Source organism: Alternaria alternata (genome assembly GCF_001642055.1).
Source record: "Alternaria alternata strain SRC1lrK2f unplaced genomic scaffold CC77scaffold_17, whole genome shotgun sequence".
Taxonomy (NCBI): Eukaryota; Fungi; Ascomycota; class Dothideomycetes; order Pleosporales; family Pleosporaceae; genus Alternaria; species Alternaria alternata.
Genome location: NW_017306206.1, coordinates 69245 through 97087, shown reverse-complemented (window position 1 = coordinate 97087; position 27843 = coordinate 69245). Strand labels below are relative to the sequence as shown.

The following is a 27843-nucleotide window of genomic DNA, read 5'->3' as shown; positions in this document are numbered from 1 at the left end:
ATTTTAATATCTGACAAACATGCTGTCAATTCGGCCCTCCAACCCTCAAAGATGCATACCAAACCTGCTCCCTGCGCGGATAAACCACAACGGACCTATAAACGATGCAGAACGATACTGGAAGCCTGAGACAGATGACAAAGGTTATTGATCATCGTCGTACAACAACATGGACATTGATTCTGACATATTTCCAGGAAAGCGACACTCATATTTCCGTGGTCGACACCTCCATGGCACTGCGCTTCCACTTCCCAACAACTACACCGGCGCCATTCTACGCGTTACCGACCAGCAATTACCTCAAAGTCAAACACAGCCACAACAACCGCCTGCAGACGAGGACGATGAAGACGCCGAGACGGAAGAGAGCATACCTGTCGAAGTCAACATTGCGGAGCAAGTAGGAGAGTTTGACCAAGTCATTGTATGGGGACATGGAGGTGAGGTCGATGGAAGTGGGGATGCATTCATTAGGGGGATGAGTGAGTGGGTTGGGTTTGCAGAGAGCATGCACATTGATGAAGAGGAAAAGGATAAAGGCACAAAGCCGGGGGGCAATACCGTTTGAGAAACAATATCGAAGATTCGCTTGATCTCGACCAGGGGAGGCAGAATAGAGGACAGCTCTGGTCAAAGATACCTGAGGTGTTACGGTCCGGATTGATTGTGCTCAGCTTTTAGCCGCAGATCAATGTTCTATCCCAAGCGGCCTCCAACCGTCCACACATCTCTGCGATTCTCGATTTCCCCAACGGCACCCTGCATTGCCTCCAGCCCCGTTCCAGCCCATGTGTGAACCGCTACCGGATTGCTCTCGTACGTTGTCAACAGCCACATATGCAGCCACACCCCAGGTGACAAAATCATTATATAGCGACCTCGCATTCTGCATCGTACCTGGTGCATTTACATTGGCTCAGTTCGCGATCTCCTCATATCACCTGCTGTCGAACCGTCGTCAGAAACGAAATCCGCCCATCTTCTGCCTTCCGTACTTGTTCCATATCTTGTTGACTTCCCCGGCCAGTAGTGTCAGCTCTAGCTTCTCTTCATTCGGGTTACTTTTGAGGTTGGGTTACAAGTGTACGTTGATGCAGTTGGCCCAAACATCTTGGTATTCAAGAGCCATGTACTATGTATCCGAGTTCGTGTGGCCGCCTCCGATGAGTTTCGATGCGAGGTAAAACGTTCCTAGGACGAGTGAGGGAGATATGTTGAAGAGGCGTGAGTAGAGGGCTGTGAGAGCTCCAGGGGTTTATAAAGATTGATGTCTGTTGAGGAGGACGATGTTATGAATTTTGTAGTGCGACATTTAGTAATAGTTTTGCTGATACCCAAAGGTAACGGTCGCGTAGGTCGTAAGAGACGGGTCAGATGACAGCACGCAGCTGTTGTCTTAGGAAGGTAAAGATACTAGAAAATAGGACAATGCGCCAATTAGGTGACAAGATATCGATACTTGCAGGACGATAGCGAGGCTGAGAATTCGAAAGAAGAAGTTTGATGCCCCGTGTGAAGGCAATGGAGTTTTGGTGCGACCAAGTTTACCCTCGTCCACAGGCCGGAGCTGTTTTGTCCTGTTGATTGGTAGCATCGCAGTAAAAGTAGTGCTGTCGCATATTTCTTGTCCCTAAATCTCGCTTGCAGCTTCTGGCTTTTGACACACTGTTACCTCGACGCCTTCACATCATCTCAAGTCTCTCTCTAAAGTAAAAAAACTACCAATCTATCAGTCCCCATTGATCTGCACCCCAGATCAGTGCGTAACTTGCTCTTACCGTTTCTGTTTGTTCAGGGTTGCTCTCGGTTCGGTGTAATGCACCCCGCTCCCACAGCTTTTTACCGCGCGGCGAACTCACATCTGGGTCCAAAACATCCCACGTGCTCGCCACGCCGTTGCGCAAACTCAACAATGGGTCTGGAAAACGCACAGTAGGAATAGTGGACCAGGCACAGGCCGGTAAATCACCATCGGTACCCGGTGGACGGGAACGGGTGATTCCGAGAACTGGGGATGGGGACAGGGCAAGTGGAGCAGAGCCGCATGTAGTGCTCATCATCAGACGTCAGTCACTCGGGCAAGGCAAACGACGATCACTGAAATAGAATTGATTTCGAGAAAGAGAGGGTATTTCTGGGTATCTTCGTAGCCTGATGCGGAAACCAAAACCTCCGTGAATGCAAGAACAGCTGCCGTAGTTTCATCATTTGGCAAGCGAACAGACAAACATCATATCCCATCTCTTGCAAGTGAGACTGCCTCTACTTTTCACAACTTCGAGCTTTCCTCACCTTTTGTACCGCTATCCGAGAAGTCTACAAAACTCTCTTCGCCACTGAAGTGCCTGTCATCATCGTTCATTAGCCACTTGCCGTGACGAAAGGTTATGGGGTTGCTAGGAGATGCTTGTCTGTGCGAGAAGGAGGTAAAGAAATCTTAAGATGAGCCGATGCGACGCCCCAGCCATAAGCTGTAGGCTCTGATTTTGGCCAGTCTTTCCTATGGTACGGGAAGAACCTGGAAGCTATAAGGACGCAGCACGACATGGACACAAAGAATGGAAACTACACTTACCAGCCTCTCTCTGCTCCGCCCGAGAGGTAAGACGTCTCGGAGTTCATTTCGCATTCCCAGTTTCCAGCAACGCCTTTCATGGGGTCCGCTGATCTCCTCACATACTTGGACAGCCCGGCCGTGAAGCACTGGAAGTCATCTTCGTCGGGGTTCTCCGGCATTTTTCCCGTGAGCACCCGGCCGGCTGCTATCATAGTCGCAGCGTGGGTGCATAACAAGACGGTCTTCGGCTGCTCGGGGTCGTTATCCAGTGTGGTGACGATGTGATCTAGTGCGTTCCTAACACGTTCGTGTAGCTCCACGATCAACTCGCCGTTGGATCCCGGCATGTGTACAGACGCATATTGGTCGTCTAAGTTCCGGAAATGAGGAGTCAGAAGCTCGAGATGCGGTGGATTAGGGTGTTCAAAGTGTGCGCGCCCAAAAAACTCTCTGTTATCCACGCATCAGCATATCGCATACATGAGCATTACTCAGCCTCAACGTACCCAATGCCACGATCAATCCTGATCCTCCCCTTTGCCTTTCCCTCCTCAAACAGCTTATCGCTGAATGGCTTAAGAGTCTGCAAACAGCGATAGAAAGGGCTTGAGTAGATTCTCTCAACCGGGGGTTCGATCTTACTCAGAAACTCGGCCAACTCCTTGCTCTGGTCCACACCTTTGGACGTCAGAGGCGGATCAGTGGGTATCCCGGTCGGAGTCCTTGCCATAGAGGCGGTGTAGATACCCGTTTGGGGGTCAACGGACCAGTTGGCGCGGAACTAGATATTACGGGGGATACGTTAGAACGGATGCCATTTTGGGGAACAAGGGATCTGCATGTGGAGAGTGTAAAGGATGGCGTTTCATGTGATACACGCGGAGGTGTACACAAGCGAGATGTGTATGGAGGTAATGCGAGGACGGAGATGGCTGTCAGGGTAGCTTCCCGATACGGAAGGCTTTCCTCGACTATCGTGTGGAAGCATCGGAGGGCATGAAGCGCGGCGACGGAGGTCGAGCTTTGTACGTACCGCGTGCCGCACGATGTAGATGACTTCGATCATGGTTCCGTCGCCTTGCTACCCCGAGAGAGTTTCTGGGAGGGCAAAGCTTATTCTGTGTGCAGTGGTTGCTGTTGAGAGTACGAGGTGTTCCTGAGATGGAGGGTGTAGGTGTTCACAAGTTACCTCGGCAACTTTACCTTTTCGAGTGGCCGTTCGAGGCTTCAACTCCGGTTGCAGAGAACTCGGTACGAGGTTGCTTTCCCAGTTAGACACTCGAGGCTTTGTTACTGTTGTTGTGGTTCCTAGGTATCATTATCGCCGCAACAGAGGCTTTTGTAGCATTGCAGCTTCCATGCAACAAAGCTCAGCTGCTCGTTCGTAGATATCTGGACAGTCACCTCCTAGCACGTGCACCGCCTTCGCACAAATCCAGCAATGGCCATCATCGTCGTTTACCGCGTCCGACTGTGAGCCACTCACCATATGATACCTCCATCATCGGTGGGCCCCCACGCGCAGGCCGTCCCTGTGCAGCCTCTAGCATTGACAGGCGCTAACGCGAACTTTACATGCACACACATGCAGGACTTCATACTCTTGCGGTCGTAGCCCAGGAACGAGCCATCCTTCAAACAATGCGCAGCGTCATACTGTCACTTACAGTATGCGCAAGCGCAGCGCAGGGACGTTTTGCACTGATGCGCTGTTTGTTGGTTAGTATGCTATTGCGCAAGCCACGTCAATGCAACTGTTGCAACGTACTTTTGCAGGGGTGTTTTGACACATGGGTCCTTCGGGAAGTATGAAGTATCTGGAGGACGGGACGATATTGGAATGAACGACGTAATTGACGGTTTGGCCCTTACCCTTGCTTCTCATCATCGGTGCTTCCGAGTCTCTCCACAATCTGCGAGACTCCAAGCTTCACATGCTGTCTGTAGCCGGAAACTAACGGCATCTTGCCTGGGAGCGGGAGGTTTGATGACAGCGGCATAGAAAGCGATGGATGAGACACGGGCTAAAATCCTTTCCAGGGGACTATATTAGCTGGACGCGGGGTCAGAGATAACAGGTAGGCCTGACGGGTGAACATGTGTGGACTGTGGTGGGACATGAGACCTTACAGAGCCATCAGCAAATGAAGCCTGAAAGATCTTTACACGTGTGTTTCTAGGGCATGCCCATCGCACAGCCCTGACTAAGAAGGTGCCGTTAGCCTTGACGGCCATCAAGGACTGGAAACGAAGGCACACGACCCGCGCTTGCCTGAACAATAAAGCACCTGCCAACTTGAATCGCATTCGAAACATGGGAGTCCTAATCCTAGTGATGAGCTGCAAGCCATCGATGATCACCGCATGGTTACGACGACGTTATTACCGCAGTGCCATCCGAGGTCCGCCTCCATCGCGGTCACAGTGTAACGGGTATAACTCTCGGAACAAATACGTTCGTGGACTGGGGATGATCAGCGTCAAGTTCGACTACTGGAGGAAGCTAGGGGTTATCCCGTCTCCATCAGGTTGGATTCCAGGGTTCGTTTGGTGAGAACGGGTCCGTGCAACCAACTGTTGCCCTTCTACCAGAAGGATAGAACTCCGGGCAGTCCCGACATACCGCAGAGACACCGCTTTCCGGGTCCGGAGCGGGAGAATTGAAATTTACGTGTATTGAATGTTCACGCGCACTTCAATGAGCACGCATGTGATTGCCTAGGTAGGTCTCCGGCAATTAAGTACCTAGGTAGTGCGACGCACATGTGGGTTTGTCGTAGTATGCCATCTGCAGCCAATGGGCGTTGCAGCACCGGAGTTGACGTCGACCGCTGGTGCAGCTGAGGTTCGAAATGTCTTCCGGTAGCTTGGGACAAACGTGAAAAAGCAATCATGTTGATGCTGCCCAAGAGCCCTATAGCCATGAGCCCTAGCGTTCAGATGACACGGCACTGATGGTGCGAGGAACACTGGGTGGTAGCGGCAGATCAGACCCTGTCAAGTAAAACTAGACCAGACACCTTCCAGAGATTTACAATTGCGTTTTCAGTTAGCACATAGCACATGCTCTTACCTCTCTTTGGCATGCAGAAGTGGGAAGGATCCTGCATGTAGCCTCTTGGAAAGGGTCGAAAAGTGCCGGGGGCTGATGTAACGCAGCACATCTCCCCTGACCGGGCGGCCCCGAAGGATGAAGTGCTAGCAAATGCGACTTTATTAGAGCCAAAAAAATTCTGCGCGGCCAATCAGTATCAATCTGACGCGAGATATATGGAAAGTCTGGGCGCTAAATACTGCATGTAGACGGAAGTAGGGTACTTCTAGAAGCTCGTGCTGACGTTCTGTAGCTATAGAGGTGACTGATGTTCGATGCCGATGCATTGTCTACCAGTCTTTGATCTTCACTCTCACGTGTCGCTGCTAATTGGGTGACGAATGCTCACGTGTGAGGTTGATTGGTTACCACTTGCTTGCGTGGACGTCCTATTGGTTGTGGACGCAGGACAATGCGCAACTAAGTCGCATGGGCGACTGACCTTCAGCCATATGATCGACGCGACGCATGGAGGTGGGGGTATCTCTCAGTTTTACGGCTCCGTGGAACCGCTGCGACCAATTGTCCAACATTCGATAGACACGAGGATGTAGCAGATTCAAATCCAGAACCAAGGCGAGGTGGTTGCTTCGAAGCCTCGCAAAAGCAATTTGCCCGCACCGATTCCAAAGAGCTGAGCGTGGGGTGATGCAGGCAATCTAAGCCACACCCTACAGTGTTCGCCGATAACCCTAGTAAATCCTATGTTATTAAACCTGGTGATTCAGTCCTAGCCCATGATCGGAGCCTACCTGTGCCTGATGATAGTGAACGGCATGACACCAGAATGACGGTAGTTGCTGGGTGATGTGTGTGCAGAACGAGAAAGAAGCAAATACCAGTAAGTGTATGAGTTATATGTGTGAAGATAGGGATACGACTGATGAGCCACACAAACTCACGCCAACATGGTGACCATGTCATGCTTAACTAGTAGCTTGAAATGTTAGGGAACAGCACAGTCGGTGGAAATTGAGGGCAGCCGAGTGGACGACGTGAAGAAATCTTCGAAACTTATTTTAAAACTTATTAAACGTGGATAGGCATACAGGGATATAAAGGTCAAGGGACCAAAACGCAAAACATCGGAAACCTCTCCACTATTTTGGAATGGCACTGTGTAAAGGATACTCGTCAGCGACAGCCCCTTTGTGAAGTGTTGAGGTCTTCCCGGTCATCCTAAGCTTCTTCTCCGTTACCCAAACTCGCAGTGCGATAATATACCTCACTATGAGGAATATGATAATCGCGGCGACTAGGATACCCACTATGTAAGCTCCAACTATACCAGAAGAGTTCTTTTGAAGATCAAGGAAAGGATACACGTAAAAACCTTGAGTGGCATGTGTGACGTAGGCCAAGGCAAGATATAGGGCCAGCAGGATGATGATTGGGATTAGATCCAGCCATGGAAGTCGCTCCGTCCGGGGAAACACTATCTCAAAAAGCGCATACGCTGAATTGAGGGCATGCTGTGAAGTGTTTGACCAAAGGGCGAAGGTTGTAGGGAATTGCCCCGCAAGAAGCGTCCAGTAAACGACTATCATGAGTTAGCATTCATGTGCCCAAAGGGTCTATGGCGAAGACCGCGATAGAAAGACATGAAAAGACACCGAACGTGGTATCGCCGAGTTCCTCTGCACATTGATAGCAAAGCCGATTAGCTAAGTTGACTTACTGGTTACTATCCACGGGTACACAACAATGGTAGAATAAAACATGCTGTGCGCCACCTGTAGCGCTTTGGGCCACCGGGCTAAGAATGGAGTCCCAGTAAACCAGTAACTGCCAGTATGCACAGCAGCAAAGGCATAATAGAAGGCGAGGCCCCAATACGTCAGCACCGTAAAGAAGGAGAAAGATTGCTGCGACGCCTCGGACCTGCCATGGGTACCGTTCCAGCCGAAGATGAAAAAGAGGGTGGTGAAGGCGTATAGGGCCAATAGCGCGCGTATTGCGAAGAGGGAGCCTGGTGGGAGAATCCACGACGTTACAAACCGCGTGGGATCGAAAAGGCCGGCGTAAGGTGCCGTTATTCGTCGGCCAATCGCCATGTCGAGGCTGTTAGATAGGATCCTTGTCGAGTGCCACCAGATCGGGTTGCCAGGCTCTCGGCACGTTCCGACGTCGTAGAAACTGGTTCGTGGGTAATGCGCGAAAGACGACGCGTAGTATTCTGCGATGGCGATGATGCGACGTGGTGTTGCGAGACAGCTGCAAAACTCCTCCAGCCCCCAATTTCCGAGGCTGAAGCTGAAAAGGGCAGAGACACCGAGCTCAGAGGATTTGACTAGTGTGCTGCGCTAGGCCGCATTAAATTTAGTCTCGGTCACCGAAAGGACAGACAGGATCACCCGCGTTTTCGTAACATTACGCGCTATCCCGGTCTACCATCGCGCCTCTGGGCCCGTCCGCTTGACACCCACGCTTGTAGCCCTGGTCGCAGAGGCGAAGCATACTCACACTTACATCCTTACCGTGCAGACGCGGGCTATCCAGGATGAGGCCTGCAGCGCGCTTGGGTACAAGTGGCTTGCTCGACCCTATGGCTCTGCCTTCTTCTTTAAGACTACGGGATGCCATCTGTTTGAAGTTATACTACCCAGGATGATCACGCAACTGAACACCCATCTTTCCAACCCATCCAATACCAAGCTCTTCTCTACCGATCTGCTTCGTAACAAACATCACCATGAGTGACAGCAGAGTATCCGTACGTAGATATCTGTCACCCCATGGAGGCCCAACTAACGACTGTCAACAGAAAGCACAGAATCTTGCTCGGATTAGAGATAACCAGCGTGAGTACCTCCGGCCAATAGCAGCCACTGTTCCCACCATCTTCCTTTTCAAGCACGAAGAGTGGTGGTACTTTGTATAATACACCCAGCCAGATGTTGCTTGAACGTTCGATCACTGACAGTTTTCGCTAATCATGATCTTTTAGGCCGATCACGCGCTCGACGCAAAGAGTACATGCACGAGCTGGAGGCAAAGTTGCGCAGCTATGAGCAGATAGGCATCGAGGCCTCTTCAGAAATCCAGACTGCTGCCAGGAGAGTGTTGCATGAGAATCAGAAACTCCGCTCGCTGCTCCATGGAAGAGGAGTATCAGAGTCCGAGATTTTGGCAGCATTAGAGGACATGTCTGATCGACGATACGAGCATGATACTGCGGCTTCCAGATTGCATGCGATGCTTGAACGAAGGGTCAACACCAACGTAGTATCTTCTACAAGCTCGCCTATACCCTCATATACAAGGGCTGCCTCGATACCTCGGCAAAAACCACCAGTGCCACCCGTTACAATCCCACAAACGCGGCCAACAGCACTCAGCTACAACGACTCACCTAGCCCCGGATCCATGGTATCAACCATGAGTACACCACCACCGGCATCGTATCCAGCAACGCTCTACACTACGCCCATGACTCCATCAGCTGCCCAAATCAAGTCAGAGCATGTTCAGTACGACTACCCTTATGACCAGCCATACGGCAATGCGTGGGCTTACTCGAGCGATGGCAACTACACTGCAGAGCCGGTGTCTTACTATAACAGCTCGTCATGCGTTGACGCTGCGAATATCATCCGCACGATGCGGGTTGGCGTCGGCCCTGGGTTGGAGGCCGATCTAGGGTGTCACGCATCTGATCGTCGTTGCTTTGTCAACGACGCAACGGTTTTCAGCGCCATGGATCGATATTCCCAACACAACGCGACAATATGAAGAGAAGAGAAGAGAAGACAGCTCTTGGACATAAGCGTGAAGCTCATCGGAAATCTGTCTGCTGGACCACAGCAGCCGTACCAAAAGTAGGCTGAACTGTGAGAGCCGAGTCGCGGAGCTTGTTACCGACGACACAAGCAAGGCATCATTATGCATCATTATGCATCATCAGCTCGACATGCGTCTTCAATCTCGAAGTGCGTATGCTTTTGGAAGAGTCCTGTGGCGAGTCAATCACCCGGAGGAGGTACACACCGCATCACTGCATCGTGCGGAATAGTTATACAGCAGATTCATCGTCAGATCCCACTCTCGACATGTATTAGTCCTTGCGAATTTCTCGCCCAGAGTCATGAAATTCATGAAAGAAAGTCTTTTCATTCATGTATGCATTCAATAGAAAAGGCAGTCCATCTATCAACTCCTTTCTTTGTGCATAGCCGTTCGTATGACCTTTCACGCCGGTAAATCTATGTTCATCGAACCATTCACCAAACTACAGTCTGCAATTACGAAACTCACGAGCATATCGAAACGACCGATCAGAGTAGTTACGCCATGCGCGAGGATCTTTCATAACGACCTCTGTTGATGACGAGCATCATGCTGACGAAATTGCTCAAATTGATCAAAATCTCCACTAGCTTCTTCTGGTTCGTAGCCTGACATATATCCCTAGCGACCTTGCTGCTGCTCATGATCGTCTGATGTTGTCATGATTTTGTTCCGATTGCCACATCACTAGGTTCAAGGGATCTGCGCGACTTCCTTTGTGCTTCTGGCCAAGATAGCACGCAATATGTCAGCAGATCCGGCATCTGTTTCTTGTTTTCCACGGACAAAGACCCTTCCCTGAAAGAACACACTTTTAGCATATATCCAGTGGGACATTATCGTGCGTCTGAATTTTGGGTTTCAAGTTACAGTTGTTATGTTCACTAAACAGATTGTATCGAATACTAAGTAATACACCACCAGAATGCCTCCAAAACGTGGAAAGGATGATCAGGGGCACAGACAACACAGTAAAAGGACGAAGTCAGAGGATGACCACTATCATAAACGGCCTGCGATTGAAGTTAACTGGGCTATACCAAAAGAGAAGGCTAAATCTATTTACAAAGACGTACATGCCATCGAATATTCTCAAGCACTGTACCAAAGAGCTCGAGAAGATACAAATCCGCAGCAGACACCTCTACCAGACCCACAACACCGAACACCAATCTACCAAATCAAGAAGTTCAAAGACTTGCTAGCCGCAGACCAAAACCGTCCCAGTGCGTCATTGCGCAGCCTTTTCAATGAAATCAAGAGAAAGAGTACGACGGTGCAGGACGTCCGTTACACCCTCGCTCATCTCGAGCAAAATTTCAACGAAGAGGACCAGAACATTGCCGTAGTGCTTTCACGGTCGGAGAACGATGAGATTTTGTCCTCAATGAAGATGAACGACTAGAAGTGTAAGATAATGAAGTTCCGCTAGTCCGTTTCAAGCTGACCATATGTAGAACAGTTAATAACACGCACGCCCATATTAATCTTGTTCGACGGTCGTCTTCGAAGACTAAGGGGCTGATGGGTTATTTCATTAAACTGCCTCGCGAGATCACAGTAACAGTCAACGGCACTACATACACTAACAGCGACGACTTACCGTCCACGCCTTTCTACATTGGGCCACTCGAAGGGTACGCGATAATCGAGCTACTATCGCAGCCTGTCTTCTTCTTCAGGACTAGGGACAGTTTAAGACAACTAGCGTCAAGTAGAGTGGTCGCTAGAAAAGAGCTTAATCGTCGAGATCGAAATGGCAATGTTGCTATGGAGAATATTGCGGTGCGATGGAGACCAGTCGCAGCTCTTTCATCAGGGAAAGGATCCGGAAGCGAAGGGAATGCAGGGGACACGGAAGGTACGGAAGCCGCAGAAAGTATAGCAAGCACTGAAGATCAAGAGGGTGAAGGAAATCTAGAAGATATGGGAGATTGTTTCTATGTGCGAGCTCGATTGTCTTCTCATCGATCTGTTCGATATGCTGAACTTATCCCTAGGGTGCTTGCTGCTGTGAACCAACGACAATCAGATGGTACTGGGTTCAGTTACCAGCTTCAGGGGCGAGATTTCGGGCCGGGAAGAACACTGCTGGTGCCACTCGACATAGACGGAAACTACATTCTGCTAGCTGCTCAATATCAGCCTGACAGGCAGATCAATCTCACAGTCCTCGATCCTATGACATGGCGAACAAAACTGAGTATTCGAACCTCCATTTTCCAGCGTGCAAAGGAATTACTGCTCAACAGCAAGTGGTGCCAAGATATGTTTGACCCATCAAACCACATGATCGACAACCTTCCCGGTGATGCTGAATGGATCCCGACTGCGCAAATCACCACCAGCGATGGAAGCTTCATATATACCGTACTGAACGCGTGGGCACTGGCTATGGGTCTCGAACTTAACCCTTCGTTTACCCCCAGCCTCTACGGTTACGAGTCTTTCTTCATCCAGGCCCAGCAGATTTTTGATCTAGCCCTCCAAGGTGAATTGACATGGAAGGTCTTGCTCGCTTTCTGCCGGTGCGCCAAATTTGTTAAGTCGGTCGATGTCAACGGAGCAGACGGAGAGGTCAAATTTCCGGAAAGGTTGCGCCAATTTGACCTGCGCAAGTGCTCCTTTCAGGATCTTATCACTCGCCAAACAGTCTCAGATACCAAATCTGAAGGCAAGATCGACATGGAATCGACCACTTTTGGCTTCGAACACGGTAAGCGACACCGTCAAAAGTTTGCTTCCGACTCTCTGAGCGAGCGCGAGAGGTGTGATCTCGATTCCATTGTTCGGGAGGGCAAATGGACATTCACAAATACAGTAGAAGAGCTGAGAACACTTTTGATAGAACGCGCGCCGCCAGCTGCGCCACTCCCACTACCACAAAATCCGTATGTAGACACTGAACCAGTTGCTGATGAGTTTGATTGTTGTCTCCATCTTCGTACGGAGTTACAAAAGCTTGTTGAGGAAGAGAAGATCATGAAGGGTGTCGAGACTGGGCTCGAGGAAGCGACAATACCTACTTTAATGCCCAGTGAAGTCTACGACAGTATCGAGGCTGTTGGACGAGCTATCAACGATATACTTCCACCCGGTCATGGTTTCACCATGGGAGAAGTTAATGGTGTAATCAGGCATTCAGACGGAAAGAGTTCTGGATGCTTGGACGATGTAGTCTTGATGCTTCACCAGAAGGAGGGAGAAGAAGAGCATTTTACACTAGTGGTTTTACAACACGAGAACAAAGCAGACTACCCGAGTGCTGTAGCGCGTGTTTTGGACTCTGCACCGTGGACTTTCACGTCGAAAGAGCGCATCCAGTTGCATGAGCTACTGCAAGATTCTGGTCGATTGGAAGTTGGTACTCATCGTGGTACAACTCAAACCAGGACTATTGTAGGATCAGTTCTGACATGGATGCACGGACCCCAGCAATCTCGGGCGGAGGAATCTGGATACTTTGCCATTATGAATTCGTGGGCCGTACTGCTTGGCCTGCCTATCAACAATGACTTCTGCCCAAGAGAAGGCTTCTTTCAGGAAACATTCTCTCTCATTCAAGCAGTGAAGAATGGAAATGCGGACTGGAAACTGATCTGGGCGTTCCTACTCTGTGCGGGCTATATCCACTCTACCCAATTACCTCCACTGGAGCGCCGTTTCAGGACTACCAGAAAATCGACTTCCTATGAGCGTAGGAAAATAGACGAAGAAAGAACACTCCGGGCTACTGGCGCCCGTCACAACATTAACTACGACCAATTCCCAGTGGATACAGGTTTAGCGCATACCGAAACCTTCCCATGGGATGATTTCGGCGAGGCTGACAGAAGTACACGGATATCTGAGATGATCAAGGCAGGAAAGTTTACCAAATTTCTCTCACCACAGATAGAACGTGCAGTACAGAAATTACCTCACAAAGACAAGGAATCGCCTTGTGCTCAGTTTCATGGTAGGCTTAACGAAATCCTGGAGAACGAAGAGATCAAGACTCAACTTAAAGCTTTCCGAGATTATAAGAATCTCACTACTGTCTTCGGACAATGGCTGGAAGACGAGGAATTATCACTCGCTATTGCTTCCGTCACCATTGCGATCACCAATGCTCAACAAGACTATCTACGTGGGTTTGGTTTTATCGCGCAAACCCATGTTGAACTCATAAAAAACAATGTTCCAGGTGCTATGCGGACGCCGCGCCCAGGAAGGCCGTTACTTGTACCAGTTCATGTCGAAGAACATTTTGTGTTGCTCGTCATTCAGCTCGATGACAAAAATGAGCCAGAATTTTCAGTGTTGGACTCGAAAGCGTACCATATAACGCCCGATGGTCGTACAGAAATACACGAATGGGCCTGGAAATTTGTGCTCGAGTCAATGTGGCTGGAAAAGGTTTTTCCATCATCTCAGTGGCAAAACCATAAGCCTGCGCACACAACTTGGGTTCCTGTGTCCCAACAGCCTAGCGACTGTGAATGTGGTTATTATACTATCATGAATGGTTGGACTCTCGCACTTGGTCTGACTCCAAATCCCAATGCAAACATTGAGTGGACGGATAGATTTTACGGTGACCTACAAGATGTCATACACCTAGCTCGTATCGGTCGAGCAGACTGGAGCTTGATCTACAGATTTCTCGTATGCTACGGCTTTGTTCTCTCTGGAGAAGTATCGGCCGACCGGCGTTTCACTCATACCACGGCACTTTTGGATGAAGGAAGTGTCGAAGAAGCACGGGAGTATATCATTCATTTGGAGGACATTCACTTTGCGGGCATGGACACTGGAATGATGGATATAAATAAACTGAGGCATGCCAACAGGATTCGGCTATCTCCAGGAAGACAACATGACAGTGTCGGAGCCTTTCCGTCCGATGACTGGAGCCCGGACGCTTGTATGGACTATGCCAACGACTTGGCTCGGAATGGAAGGTTGAATCTGGACTTCAACAAAACTCAGCTTGAGGAGGCCCATGCCAATTTGTGCGATGTTCGAGGATTAGCATTTAGAAAGCAACTCGAGAAAGACGACGCAGACTACAAGAAACAAAACCCTCAGCAGTTACGCAAAGTATGCCAAGATTATTTGAATCAATGGCACACGAGCAAGAATTTGCTTTTACAGCTTCGACCATGTTCGATCCTCCATGACACTCTACATCTCTATCGGTATATATTCCGGGAGGACTTTCTTGGGAATATACTCAAAGGCGAGGAATCTGGAACAGGACATTGGAACCAGCCAAGGAATGACTCAGATGTCAGTTTGGCGATCGCCTCAGTTATTGCAGCGATTGATGACTTGCAACTGCAGAGGCACAAGGACACTAACCCGCTCGCAGCGTTCGCGGGTGGTTTCTGCCTTTCCACGAGCTACAGCATCGCCCTTGCAGGCGATCAGGTGGGTATGCCAGTTTCGCGCCCACGAAGATGTTGGTTCATGCCTCTAGGCGTCTTTAGAGGAGGCTATCTGGATATGGTTGATAAATGGCGTAAGAAAAATAAGAGGCCAGCTTCAGACACGACCGTGAACGGACAAGGACATCATATACTGGTGATTCTACAAGAACTAGAGCAAGATGAGAATTCAAATAGGAAGAGATTTGAGATAAGCATCTACGACAGCGCACCGAGCATACTGGCCGACGCGACCAAGCGCGCAGACGGCCCACTGTCCAGGATCATCAAGAACATTGCTGGTGAGCTCAAATGGCCTCAACAGCGTTTGAATGACGAAGCGGAGTACTTTATACAGACGATACCTGCTTCAAGCCAGCAGAGCGGCGGATGGCAGTGCGGGTCTCATGTTGTGATCAATGCATGGATTCTAGCTCTTGGCTTGCATCCGGACCCTAGTAAAGCATACGACGACATCATATACGAAGAGTTCCATACTCTCGCGCGTGCCGCCGTAGTCGGTCTACTGGACTGGCGAACGTTAGCTGCATGGATATTTTGTCGCCAGCTTGCTTTCGAGAAGAGGGTATCCGATATAACACCTGATCGTCAGTTTCGGATGACAGACTTCTGGAGAAACGAGAATTCCTTGTCCGATAAGATTCGGGAGAATGAACAAAATGAAATCACTGTCGCAGCGATGTCTGAGGCGGACCTACCTTACGATAGAGGTAACAACCCTGTACATTGGACGAATGCTGTGTTGAAGAAAAGAAAGGCGAAGACAGAGGTAAACAACAAAAAGAAAGATAAGAAGCACGGTTTGTGGAGAAGCTACGATGATCCAGATCCAGATTTCCTTGGTCACCCTAAATATACGACCCAGAAGCTTGGTGGGGAATCTCAGATTCGACATGGATATGGTGGAAGGGGACAAGCTGCTACGATCAACAGTAAGAAGCGCAAGCCAGGAGAAAAAGCTGGTTACTGTGGAGAATTCACACGCGATACACAGCTTGATTGTGACATGGAGGTAGTAGATTCAGCTCCTCCAACGCCTTTGAGGAAGAGACAGCGATTAGGCGATGTCTTGTCTTTCTTTGACACGTACTGAAATGTGCCCGGCCGTTGTATTTGTACCGCGAATGGAATGATGATGTATCTGTAGCGCACTGTGTTAAATTGAATATAGAAGAAGTTGATTCTTACAAGCATGGTAGGATGTTGTCGTTTGTGGTGCGCAGACACGATTAGGTGCAACCCCGGTCTTGGCAGCCGATGACGTCGTCCCAAAACCTGCACGCGTCAAGTCTACCCGCGAAACCCCAGCTTCCATTTCCAATCTCTGAACACACGATCCCACGCAACAACCCGCAAAAATGTTACGACCAACCCTTGTCTCCACTCTCCGTCTCAATGCCATCACAACCACAAACAAACGCGCCTTCTCCCTCCTGAACCCCAAATCGCGCTCTCACACAAACCGCGTCTTTGACCCTGTCCGCCAACCAAACGATCTCCACACACTCACTCTCCTCAACGCTGCTGACAACCGCTCGCTTATAACCTTATGGACCGCATCCTGGTGTCAGACGTGTCAAGCAATCAAGCCGCTTATAAAACAGCTTGTCGAAGAAGAGAAGATTGGGGAGCGCGAAGGCGGGCTAGGCTTCGTGGAAGTGATGATGGATAGTACTTTGATTGAAGATCTACCTATCAAATACCGCATCAGCAGTATGCCGATATTGTTGGCGTTTTCGCGACAAGAGGCGCAGTTTGATACCAGGTTGACGCGGCCTGAGGAGATGCGTAATAAGGACTTTTTGAGGGAGTGGCTGGTCAGGGAGGCACAGAGGGGAGGCAGGATGGGTGGAGGTGGGGGGAGCATGTTTGGTTAGTCATACGTGTTCTGTGAGGACTCTCGGATGAAAAGTTGGGCCTGACGGTGCTCAGGTACGAAGGAGGACGGAAACGAAGGCAAAGAGGGTGAAGAAAAATGAAGCGAAAGCGCGGGACATGAGAGGGCGGGATGCATAGGTACGTCCATCAATTGGAGGCTCAAAGAGCCGTTGCTGACAGCTTGACAAGTATGTTCAATACCAATAGTAAGAAACTAATCACGACATTGATGGTGAATTCAATAAGAGGCTTCATTATTATCGCTCTATGCTACGGTATTGCGCAACACTCATGTCAAGCGCCAGTCGCACAATCGTTGCTACCATCGCTCTTAACACTAATGTATCGACTGGTCTCAACAGTACTAGAGCTTTGAATGCCAAAGGGGGTATATCCATCAAAGCTACCAGATAAAACTCCCAAACGCCCTCGGAATGCTCAAGATACGACTGTTACAACTCCTTCCTTGCCAAGACTGGTGTTTCTCAACAAGCCGAGATTGCGTTGTCTTGTGCGTTCAACCCTTTGATATCTTTACACTCTTCATGAGTGGATCCTCATGAATAGTCTAAGACTGGGCATCCAGTCGAGCCCGCTTCTCCGCGCGCGTCTCACCGAATGCTTCGCCTCTCTTGTTGGCCTTCTTGCTATTCTGCGCAGGCTCTGTGTACATGGGTGTGCCGACGCGAGAGCCGCCGAGCGCGGGAGTAGGCAGCGAAGTGTCAGTAAGAGCAGGTGGAGAGGTGACATCATCGTCGTCGATAAGCATGTCGTTCTCGTGCTTGATCTGAGGTTCGATAAGCTGCGGGAGGCGGCTGTTGGTCTTCGCATTGATCATGTTCGCCTTGTAATGTTCGCTCTCCTGTTTGCGGTTCGCATCGTACTCGTTCAGCTGACGCTGCATCTCCTCATGCTCCTGTAGCCAGCTATCATGTTGATTCTTGTACTCCTTCTCCTTGTTCTCCACCCACGCTTTCTGTTCCTCACTCTCATCGACACAAGTGGGACACTTGATGTAGAAACCGCCAGTTGTGGAATCCTCGCCCATGAACTCAAACTCGGGAAGGTTTTCGCCAATAAGCTCAGTCTTGTCCCAGTCGAGACAATCCTCACAGAAGCCTTGTGGACACCAACGGCAGCGGAACATGAGGCCTCCAGCATCCGAGGTCGATTTCCCACACTCTGCACAGTTGTGCTGTGGGCACTGAAAGCCACTGAAGCCCTTTACCTTTGCCTTGTACTCGGGATCAAGACAGTCGATATGGTAAGCACGAGGGCAACCCTTACACTCGACCATGTGTCCAGCATCCGCATCGTCGAAACAGCTTAGACAATGGTCCTCATGGCCAAATTGGCGCCGCTTTTCACGTACCGGCTCAGCAAGACGAGGATCTTTGCCAGCATACGTCGGCACAGCCTCCCAGTCGGCACAGTCCATGGACTCTTTGTTGATAGCAAAGCCGTCCACCATGACTGTAGTGTTCTTTCCCTTGCGACGATCTTCGCGCGTGATGGTGTCTGGAAGAATATTTGCAGCTGAGGTATTAGCCTTCCAGGTTGTGTCAAGCTGGCGTTGGTGGTGCTTGCCCTCAAACACAGCGCATTCGACACGCTCCATGGTAGAAAGCCATTTATCCTCGTCAGCCTCAGAGTGTGTCGCTGTTTCGGTCAAGTCGGCAGGATTATCGCGACACTTGGCCATCATTGTCTCTAAATCCCAAGACACCATCTCTTTGACGTCAATCTCCGGATGTGACAGTGTCTGGGCGCCTCGTCGTACAAGTGTCTTCAGTTGTGTAGTGTCCATCTGGGGTAAGTCTTCGGTAGCAGATACGCGTCCGGCTTTCTTGCTGATAGTCGACTGCTTGCCATGCACGCTCTGCATCGACTCTGTGATTTTTGCCGACAAATAAAGCTTCTTGCGAATACGACCCATCATCTGCTCTTCGACGGTACCCTGGGTACAGAGCTTATATATGGTCACCTTCTTTGTCTGTCCAATGCGATGAGCTCGAGCTTCAGCTTGAAGTGTAATCTGCGGATTCCAATCTTCGTCAAGGAAAATGACGTCCTGGGCGCTCGTGAGATTGATACCCAAGCCACCTGCCCGTGTAGACAGAAGCATGACCTTGTAGTCTGAGTCCTTTTGGTTGAAGAGGCGAATATCAAGGTTGCGGCGAGCTCGAGCTGTGCTACCATCCAGGCGAAGGGCCTTGAAATGCTCTCCATGGTTGCTGATGAGGGATAAGAGATCTTCGCAGTAGTCAAGTGTGCGAGTAAAGCCAGAGAAAACGAGGACTTTCTTGCCCTCGTTAAAGACCGTGTGCTTGAGGAGCTTCTCGAGAAGAATGAACTTGCCGGATGCGCGAATGATGTGGTCGCTGAGGTAGTACGGATCAGGCGCGACACCTGGGAGCAGATATGGGTGTGAACAACACTTGCGCAATTGCATGACGAGGTTCATGAGCTTTTTCCAAGCGCCCTTGTTGGCGTCTGTGTCAGTCTGCTCCTTCGCCACGGCTTCTTGTAAGATTTTGGTAGTTTCGTCCCAATCACTTCCGGCATCGCCAGAGCGCACCACCTTCTCTACCTTTTCCATCTTCTGAAGAAGTTTGTTTTCTTCAATGTCCTGTTCAATAGCCGCTTTCTCCTTCTGCTTGCCATCCGCAAAAAGCTCGTCGAGCATGCCATCGTCAATGCGTGTCAACAGACGAGTGTACCAAATTTTCTGCATGGGAGTCAAGGGTACGTAGAGCAGCACCTCTTCCTTGGGGGGAAGTCCAAGATTGACAGAAGGAGAATCTTTCATGCGACGTAGCATGATGAGTTCAAGCAAGCGACGGGCGTCTGTCATGGTCTGCTTGTTCGCTTTGCCCTTGCTTAGGTCAAAGGATTCCTTGAATAGCGTCTCAGTCTTGTCATCGAAGACGTTGGGGTACAGCCATGTCAAAAGCGACCACATCTCGACCAGGTTATTCTGGAGTGGTGTTCCAGTTAGGATGAGACGATATTCGGCGCTGATGCTCTTGAGTGCAGTAGAGATCTGGGTGACGCTGCTCTTGATCTTATGTCCCTCATCCAGAACGACGTAGCGCCAAGCAAAAGAGTGTTTGAACCATGATTGCTCGGCCTGGAAGGTCTCGTAGGTGGTGACGACAATCTTGTAGGCATCGGATCCTCCATTGCTCGAGGAGAGCTTGGATGCCTTTCGGCCAGCCTTGCGCGACGCCTTCTTGTTTTTGGCGTGTGAAGTCTCATTTCCCTTCATATCCTCCATGCCAGCTGCAACGCGCTTCAAACGGGTCCGCTCAGTGACAGCGCCATGAAAGCGCATGACTTTTAGCTGTGGTACCCACTTCTGGGCCTCGGTGACCCACGAGTTGAGAACACTAAGAGGGCAGATGACGAGGTATGGGCGAAGTTCTTCTGACGTCACGCCGTTCTTCTCATCCAGCTCTTCGAGATACTGGAAGAGCGACAAGGTCTGCAGCGTCTTTCCAAGACCCATCTCGTCGCCGAGTATGCCAGAGAAACCGTTGTTGTAAAGATGAACCAAGTATGACAGACCTGATAGTTGGTATGGCTTCATGACAGCAGTGACACCCTTGGGCTGCTCCGAGAGCTCCTCGTATTCGACGATAGGCTGCGTATTGCCCTCGGCGACCAACCTCGCTACCTGGTTGTTCTTAGGCAGCAGCGGGAGGAAGAGATGCTTGTTGGCGACAAGAAAGCTGTTCGCCTTCGCCTTGGTCTTCTTAGTAATCTCGTCGCGCAGACGAGCACGAGCGGTGTCGAGGTTAGGAGGCGGTCGCGCAGCCTTTCGGCGAGGTGGCGAGGGGGTGGATATTGTGTCCGACTCCAAGATAGTGGTCTTCCTGTCACGCCCACTTCGCCGCAGACCCTCTGTCCGCTGGCGATCCTTTCTGTGCTTCTCCATCTTCAGCTCTTCAGTGTATGCAGAGATCCTGGCGCTAGTCTTGCGGTTTGGGCGGGCGGATGGTGCGAGTTCGTCTTCGCTGGTTCCCGCGTCGGCGTCTGCTTCTCTTGAGGTCGAGGCACGAGTGCTCCTGGTGGCTTTGACAGCGGGCTGTTTGTGGTCGGGAGTAGACGGGGAGGCTTCGTTTGCGGATGAATCGGAAGCGATGTAGTTTGGTGTTGGCTGCGGTCGCAGACTCCGTTTGCTGTCGCTTGTCTCGTCCTGCTTGGTCTCCTGCTGCGAGGATATACGTCTTCTCTTGGTTGCCGACTGGGCTGAACTCTGAGATCCAAACTGCGCGAGGAGGTCCTGCAGCTGGCCGCCTCGTCTCTTGGGGGTGATGGGCTGAGGAGAGCCCAGAGTTATGACCGGCTGCCGGGCCATTGTGACAGGTATGCGTTACTGTGCAGGCGAGTGGGTTCCGCGGTGAAGCAGAGTTGTAAGCCTGGAAATGCAGGGGAAAGTACAGGTGAATGGCAATTAGAAACGCGTTGTTAGAAAGTTGTTGGAAAGAGACGAAGACAGGGAGAAAAATAACTTTATTCGAGGCAAGTGACGGTGAAGAGGAGAGCAAGCGATTCAGCGCATCCAAACGAGGGCATTGAGACGACTGGGCGTCTTCACGGTGAAGTGAGACCTCGCGGCGCCTTCAGGTACGCGGAGGTGATACGTCAATCTTAGCAGACGCGTCCTAGCGCGACTTGCGATGGGCCCTTCCGGAACCATTCCGAGCTACCACCAGCTCGTCAAACGCCGTCGACCCTCAGACGTGACATTTGTCGAAGCCACTCGCCGAACTCGCGCAGCCGGCGCACACTCGTCGCACACCATGGCTCAACAGCCCATGACGCCCTTCTTCCCCATCTTCGCGTCCAAGTCAGATGGGCAGCACATTGTCAACCTCAAAGGCCGTCCTCTGCGAAACGGCCCAACCGAGGAACAGCTCAACACGACGCCCAACGACCAGGGCCAGCGCGACTTCTACCGCCTCATAGACAAGGACGACCCGAAGCACCAAGACTGGCGCAAGAAGCTGGGTGGCATGCTTCTGCGCGAGGTGGGCGGCAAGCAGCAAGAGGGTAGGCAAGGTGCGAGGCGCATGGCCGACTGCAGACTAACATGTGACAGACAAGTGGCAGCAATGCATCCTGTGGGAGCTGCCGGAAAACTACGTCCTCTACGAGCACATCAAGACCAAGGCAGACGGACAGCTGAAGACGGTCAAGAACCACTCGGGCGGCGGCCACGATAGACAGGATGCATACCTCTACGGATACCCAAAGGGCCCCAAGAAACGCTTCAGGAGTCCCGTCGAATTTTTTCCCCATCTCCTGTGGCTGTGCACCGACGAGAACAGCGACATGGCCAATTGCACGTGCAAGATGTGCTCGCCTGCCGGAGACGTCGAGAAGCCCCAAGTCAAGGTTGAAGCCAAGCAAGAGCAGCCCATGGCCATCAAGCGAGAGAACAGCTCCGGCGGCGCTACACCAAACAGCACCGTCGTCGGGCGCAATCCCGTAGTACAAATCCCTCCCCGAAGGCCTTCAACCAGTGCGCCTATCCCCAGTCCTATCATCAAGCCCTCTACGCCCGTTTCTGCCCCTAAGCCTGCACCTGCACCCAGTGCTCCGCAAATCAGAGCCCCTCCAACCCTGCAATCGACCCCTCTCCCTCAACCGCGGTCCTTTGAACAGCAAGTCGACTTGTCATACAACAAATTTCTCTGCCGAACTGGAGAGGTGGTGTGGTTTTTCAGGCCCAAGACGTCAGCCTGGGGTCTCGGACTCGTGGTAAGAAGATGGGCTGTCAAAGAACAACCCATGAGCAGGTCATATTTGATCCAACCACTGTCGCACCCCTTTGAGACGCCTCCACAAGAAATCGTTCACACGGATGAGCACGTCAAGCCCTGGCTCGCATGGTCTGCACCCAGCTGCACCTTCCCCTTTCTACAACAGAATCCGCAATTCGAATATGGCAACACTGACTGGAGGGCCCTCATAAGTGGACAGGGAGGCGAGGGCATCGCGTCCGTGGATGCATCAATTCTAGCTGCAAAAGCCATTGACACAACATATACGCTCTTCGAGCCCCTCAAAACGTCAAAGGACGACAAGGGAAACGAACTTCGCCAATACAACGGCATGTACCTTGGCGCTGAGAAGATCTGGAAAGGCGAGGCCGTCCGCCTGCGCATAGGCGCTACTGGAACTGACCTCATGGTCGTCACTGACATCATCGAGCAAATCTATGCCAACCCACCGCCCAACCAGCCCAAGAGCAAAGTCATCGCAGTCGGTGACATATATAGCTACGCCACTTTGGATGCGCCAGACGCCAACCTTCCTCCAAAACCGCCTCAGCAGAACGCCAACATTCCTTCGCGCATGGTGCACGACATGGTATGGCGAAACCGAATGCTCGTGCCTATAACCCGCACGGCGGCGTGGTGGAAGCTCATCCAACCATCATACAAGATCGACATCGACGACATCAAAGGTCGATGGTATGAGACGAGTCTTATATTCCAGGATCCTTTTGCTAAAGCTGTAAAGAACGGCGAGGGCGGTAATGGCATCTGGATGAACTCGCGCGGCGATGCAACGGGCAAGGGCAAGGGAGCAAGCGTGGCGCAGTCCGACCGCATTGGTGCCTTTGGGGCTTCCGTGCCCAAGGGAACACGCATCGTCGAGGGCCTGGAACCTCCGAGTCAACCAATCGGTCAACAGCAGCAGTCCCACGACGGAATGGACATGAATATGGGTGCTGGTAGCATGGCGGATCCATTTTCCATCGATGAATTCATGAATGTGGATCATCTGGGCGACGATGCCGGTATGGAGTACGGTAACAGCAATAATTTTACATTTTAGCATAGCCGGACATGGCACTGATGGCGCATGGCACGGCGTAATTCGGAGAGCATCCTGGGACATCCATCTATTCAAAAGCATTTGTGGGATATGGTGTATTTGTTCTTTTGTTATTCTATTCATATGGGCGATACCCAAGTCGTTGCTCGACTATGTTAAGTCTGCGAGCTTGGTGGATAGACACAGATGTCGTGTATAGTACAGTCTATGCAGCAGAGGCAAGAGTCAATGCATAAGTTCATACCTGTAGCCGATATGGCTCATCAAAGTGAACAGTCACTGCAAAGGTGGAAACCACGCTTGCAGATAACGAACAGAAGTCACCGGAGGGACTATAGGACAGAGGAGCGCCTTAAAGTGTGTATCTGACGTTACAGGGAAGTACTTGTCGTGATGAGGGTAGTCTCAGGGACCAGTAAGTTCACATCAAGAATGAAGACATTCGAAGAATAGAAGCTAATTTGACAGTGACAGATACTATGGAAATCTCAGGTATTGATTGGAATATATGCACTGTTCCCGACGGAAGGGAAGAGGAGGCAGGGGAGTAATAGTTCAACTGCTCATGTAAATGTCCTTTGTATCAAAGCGAACTTCTTCTTACAATAAGACTGTCTAAGTCTACCTGTAGTTATGGTCTTGCGAGGAAGACGATATCCCCAAACCAGCGTGTTCAGTATCTCTCGACTGAAGTGCAGATCCCTGATCCGAGTGTGCACGATGATAGCCCTGCCGGTTCTGCACTGCATCCTGTATATGTGGCCCTGTCTGTGCGTTACTACGCACCAGACCTGTTTCTAAGAGAGGAGTCTCTGAGCTTCTGCGCTCTTCGCCGATCACATGGCCGTCTGCTTCATTCTGCTGATATACTTGCGACGGCCTTTGTATAAGGGGTGTCGAAGAGTCGCCGCTTGTGCGGGGCCGACCGGGTAGGTCAAGTGGATCGAGGGAGGCGTCGCTCTCGTTGCGTGTCCGACGTGGTGTAATAGCTGGTGGAAACAACGAGTGAGCCATTGCTGGGGTTTCGAAGACAACATCAGGCACTCTATCGTTGTCGTAAGGTGTCAGTTCAATCGACGGCGCTCCGCGGAGATGGTCTCTTCCTGATGAGGAAGTCCGGCGAGGAACAAGCGGATTCCATGTGTGATGCCTTGTCCACATGAGCGTCTTTTTACGCTTCTTGATCAAACCAATGGCAAGAGCAAGCTTTTCTAACTGGTTCATTGTAACACGAGAGGTACGGCGAGCGAAGAGCGTCAATGACCGGTAGGCTCGTGTCATTCTCAGTCCTTTCATAGCGTCTTCGTAATCTTCGGTCGATAGGAAGGACTGTTGACACCACTGCAGAGGTGAAGACATAAAGTTAGTGAATATCTCACATGCAGCTCGTACAGGCACAACTTACCTCGACAGTGATGTAGAACATGGATAAGCCCATCACTGTTGCTGTCAAGACAGTCCCGGAGATCCAGCACCAGGCGACCCACAGGCTATTCGACTGATCTACTAAGCGGTTAACACAGGCAATAACGTATCGTAGACTATGAAGCGTATCGTATTAAACCTGTCCTGCTTAGGTAGATTGAAGGAAAAAAAGCAACCGTGTCTCCCTTTTCTCTTATCTCTGCAGGGGGTGAGTAGTAAAGTGAGAACGTACTATTTAGTCGTTAGCTATTATCAACCATATTTTCTACGTGTGACGGCTACTTTACCCTTGCTGACTGAAATCCAGGTATCCACCTCCCCAAGCCCAATTACTGGTCATGCAATCGCAAGTTTTGTACCAACCAAAGACCTGCGCCATGACGATGTATATCTACAGGCGATCAGTCAGTGGTCTTATTGCTGCGATGTCGACAGGGATATGACTTACTAACCATATGGTGTTGAATGTCTCTACTGGCCGGAAAAAGAAGAGCTCCCACCTCCTTTTGAGAGGCATTTCACGGAGACTAGCTCTCTTCCTCTCCAATGCTATCTGAAACTTTTCCCTGGTGGCTCCTCTGTTCACCCAAGGCGCTACAAGAACCATGGAGACTATACAACGGATCAAAAGGCTGCTCATAACGTCAACCATTCGCGAAGCTCTTCGCTTGAGTCTTCCCCAGCTCGCCTGTGCATCGTCCTCCCAATGATTAAAGGTGACATGGCTATGTAGACGACTTCCAACTCTACCCAGCCACGGCGAACATAGCGCATCGAACTCGTACGGCGAAAGGAACATCCAGACGGTCATTTCGACGATAAGCAGGCCCAATGCAACAGCGAAGAAGATGGTGTATCCTCCACTGCGGCAACCGAGGCCAACGGTGGGTGTGAAGTAACTTAAGATGAATGCACCTCCGCAACTTCCAGCAACGATGATGATGGCACTTAGCACTTGCCAGAACTCTCGTACATCGAACCAAACCAACCCTTCCTCATTGACAGGCCCCAACACAAGACTTGCTCGTGCTTCGCGCTCATTAGCCAGCCAATTACGGCCTTTCCTCTCAATATAGCAGTCTTCTATATCAGAGAGAATTGCATGTGCGGCACCATAATGCCATCGAATTCTCGCCTGGCCAGCGAAATCCACGAAGAATTCTTCCATGTACTCGCCCTTGTCCGCCACACTCTCGATACGGCACTTCAGCTCATGGTAGTCTGGTTGATCTCTAAAAGTCTTGATGAATTCGTCGCGATGTTGCTTGTCGCGTAGTGCGTGACGGACGTGATCGACCAAGGTGCTGAGCTTTTTGCGGATCGCTTCTGCTGCTATGGGATTGCGGTCAACAATAGAGCCCATAATTAGAACTGGGAACCAGGCCAGCAAACAGCCCAATGCCAAATCGTGAGCGGTTGAGTTGTTTCCCAGGTCACCGAAAGCATCTTGAATGGAAAGCGCAAATGCGAATAAGAACCACATGATGGATATAAAGACTGAGCATCAATTAGCGGCTGTGGTAACGTTGGAGAAAGAGTATATACCCGGAACGGTCCCCCTTCTTCTCATCTCACGCACCTCACGGGCCAGTATGCGTCTCATTTGACGGAGCGTCTTGTCGGTATCTGTTAACACAAGGTCTTTGCTAAAGAGCGTGATGCGCAATAGGCCCTCGGCTTCTTTCTGAAGGTCTTTCGACATGACCGTAGGCTTTAGCGTGTACTGATTCATAACCAGCAAGAGATACATAGAGTCTCGCATGCTACCGAAGTCGGTCTTGCGATGGGGGGTCTCGTCATACTTGACAGCCATGTCAACCATCATGGCAGCCTTGGCAGACACTTTGATATTCCATAGGACGTAGGATATCGATGCGATGGGCGAGCCAACCCATCGCGTGATGGCCAACAATGTTCGTTGAGTTGCGTTGCTCTCAAAAGGTGCCTGCAAAAGAACACCGATGATTGGGAGTATCCAGGTGGTGATTACACCTGAAACGTCTTTCCACGGGTAGTAATGCGCGCCGTTACCACAAAGGTATATGCACCCTTCACGGGATATCTGGGTCGTAGAGTTATAATCGATGCCGATGATCTTACCATGCCAACCCCATGTTTCGCGGAGTGTTGAGTTTTCTGCGAATCGCTTGGCGCACTCTCTGAAGTTGGTAGCCATGTCGACCGCAAGGTGCGCGAGGCAGAACTCGCCGTGCAACTGGCAGGTTGGGTGCGCCTCGGCTTTAACAAACAGTCACTAGGTTGCAGCGCCACCTCGTATATCTCGCAGTGGCTGCCTTCCGGTGGCATATCCAATAGGAATGTGGTTGTGTAGGGCCTCATGGGAGGCGGTCTAATGCGGATCCCGAGCCTCATTGTTCACCGGTGAACTTTTGAGTACCAGCGTCAGCTCTTGCACGATCTCACCTTTCTGCTATCAGGTCCTCTGTCTAGCCTTACCCTATGTCTGCCATGTTTTGATTGCACGAGACGAGCCGCTCCAGAATATTGGTGGCTGCTGGGCTTGAGCCCATGAAGTACGTCTTCGTGGTAGCCGCTTCTGGCAAAAGGACTTGCGGCTCTCGCCTGACTGCAGACAATCCTGGTATCGTGTATCGCCAGTATATTGCCGATAGGGCGAAGAAGGCAAGCAGGCAAGAGATAAGGCTGACGTGGAGACATGCCGGAGTCGTTAGGTGGGGGCGGTTTATGGTCGCAACAACGAGTTGCGCTATCTCGCGGCGGCAACCGCGTCCCGCAAAGTCCCCTTGCCTGCCCACGTGCGTTCCCAACGCTAGGGTCAACCTCGGTTTATTGTCGAGGTT

The 27843-nt window shown here is 50.8% G+C and overlaps 11 protein-coding genes across 11 annotated transcripts; 6 read left to right on the top strand and 5 right to left on the bottom strand.

The window, feature by feature from the left end:
- Positions 1 to 19: 19 nt before the first annotated feature.
- On the top strand, positions 20 to 571 carry CC77DRAFT_1063745 (ribonuclease H1 small subunit; the record flags this gene model as incomplete). The annotated part of the gene is made up of 2 exons (XM_018528653.1): positions 20 to 143; positions 198 to 571. 2 exons carry the CDS (start codon positions 20 to 22, stop codon positions 569 to 571), a joined length of 498 nt encoding a protein of 165 aa, XP_018383162.1.
- Positions 572 to 2097: 1526 nt separating this feature from the next.
- CC77DRAFT_1022640 (phosphoglycerate mutase family protein) lies at positions 2098 to 3906 on the bottom strand. Its single transcript, XM_018525507.1, has 4 exons — positions 3594 to 3906; positions 3067 to 3341; positions 2579 to 3010; positions 2098 to 2348 (listed from the first exon to the last, which is right to left on the bottom strand). Exons 1-4 carry the CDS (start codon positions 3624 to 3626, stop codon positions 2273 to 2275), a joined length of 816 nt encoding a protein of 271 aa, XP_018383161.1. The 5' UTR covers positions 3627 to 3906; the 3' UTR covers positions 2098 to 2272.
- Positions 3907 to 6642: 2736 nt separating this feature from the next.
- Positions 6643 to 7899, bottom strand: CC77DRAFT_968073 (hypothetical protein). The gene is made up of 2 exons (XM_018535767.1): positions 7333 to 7899; positions 6643 to 7194 (listed from the first exon to the last, which is right to left on the bottom strand). The coding sequence occupies exons 1-2, from the start codon at positions 7706 to 7708 to the stop codon at positions 6755 to 6757; spliced, it is 816 nt and encodes a 271-aa protein (XP_018383160.1). The 5' UTR covers positions 7709 to 7899; the 3' UTR covers positions 6643 to 6754.
- Positions 7900 to 8346: 447 nt separating this feature from the next.
- On the top strand, positions 8347 to 9386 carry CC77DRAFT_1063742 (hypothetical protein; the record flags this gene model as incomplete). Its single annotated transcript, XM_018528652.1, has 3 exons — positions 8347 to 8367; positions 8419 to 8455; positions 8602 to 9386. 3 exons carry the CDS (start codon positions 8347 to 8349, stop codon positions 9384 to 9386), a joined length of 843 nt encoding a protein of 280 aa, XP_018383159.1.
- Positions 9387 to 10365: 979 nt separating this feature from the next.
- On the top strand, positions 10366 to 10845 carry CC77DRAFT_1063741 (hypothetical protein; the record flags this gene model as incomplete). The annotated part of the gene is made up of 1 exon (XM_018528651.1): positions 10366 to 10845. The coding sequence occupies one exon, from the start codon at positions 10366 to 10368 to the stop codon at positions 10843 to 10845; it is 480 nt and encodes a 159-aa protein (XP_018383158.1).
- Positions 10782 to 16085, top strand: CC77DRAFT_233634 (hypothetical protein). The gene is made up of 2 exons (XM_018530767.1): positions 10782 to 10849; positions 10898 to 16085. Exon 2 carries the CDS (start codon positions 10965 to 10967, stop codon positions 15960 to 15962), a length of 4998 nt encoding a protein of 1665 aa, XP_018383157.1. The 5' UTR covers positions 10782 to 10849; positions 10898 to 10964; the 3' UTR covers positions 15963 to 16085.
- A 126-nt stretch (positions 16086 to 16211) lies between these two features.
- Positions 16212 to 16975, top strand: CC77DRAFT_1022635 (hypothetical protein). Its single transcript, XM_018525506.1, has 2 exons — positions 16212 to 16885; positions 16937 to 16975. The coding sequence occupies exon 1, from the start codon at positions 16228 to 16230 to the stop codon at positions 16744 to 16746; it is 519 nt and encodes a 172-aa protein (XP_018383156.1). The 5' UTR covers positions 16212 to 16227; the 3' UTR covers positions 16747 to 16885; positions 16937 to 16975.
- A 16-nt stretch (positions 16976 to 16991) lies between these two features.
- Positions 16992 to 21381, bottom strand: CC77DRAFT_1022634 (hypothetical protein). The gene has a single exon (XM_018525505.1). It carries the CDS (start codon positions 21105 to 21107, stop codon positions 17316 to 17318), a length of 3792 nt encoding a protein of 1263 aa, XP_018383155.1. The 5' UTR covers positions 21108 to 21381; the 3' UTR covers positions 16992 to 17315.
- A 171-nt stretch (positions 21382 to 21552) lies between these two features.
- CC77DRAFT_941241 (hypothetical protein) lies at positions 21553 to 23596 on the top strand (the record flags this gene model as incomplete). Its single annotated transcript, XM_018534782.1, has 2 exons — positions 21553 to 21802; positions 21852 to 23596. 2 exons carry the CDS (start codon positions 21553 to 21555, stop codon positions 23594 to 23596), a joined length of 1995 nt encoding a protein of 664 aa, XP_018383154.1.
- A 621-nt stretch (positions 23597 to 24217) lies between these two features.
- CC77DRAFT_941600 (hypothetical protein) lies at positions 24218 to 27197 on the bottom strand (the record flags this gene model as incomplete). Its single annotated transcript, XM_018534804.1, has 5 exons — positions 24218 to 24937; positions 25002 to 25102; positions 25319 to 25412; positions 25470 to 26518; positions 26567 to 27197. The coding sequence occupies 5 exons, from the start codon at positions 27195 to 27197 to the stop codon at positions 24218 to 24220; spliced, it is 2595 nt and encodes an 864-aa protein (XP_018383153.1).
- A 120-nt stretch (positions 27198 to 27317) lies between these two features.
- Positions 27318 to 27730, bottom strand: CC77DRAFT_1022630 (hypothetical protein). Its single transcript, XM_018525504.1, has one exon. The coding sequence runs from the start codon at positions 27698 to 27700 to the stop codon at positions 27425 to 27427; it is 276 nt and encodes a 91-aa protein (XP_018383152.1). The 5' UTR covers positions 27701 to 27730; the 3' UTR covers positions 27318 to 27424.
- Between the last annotated feature and the right edge of the window lie 113 nt (positions 27731 to 27843).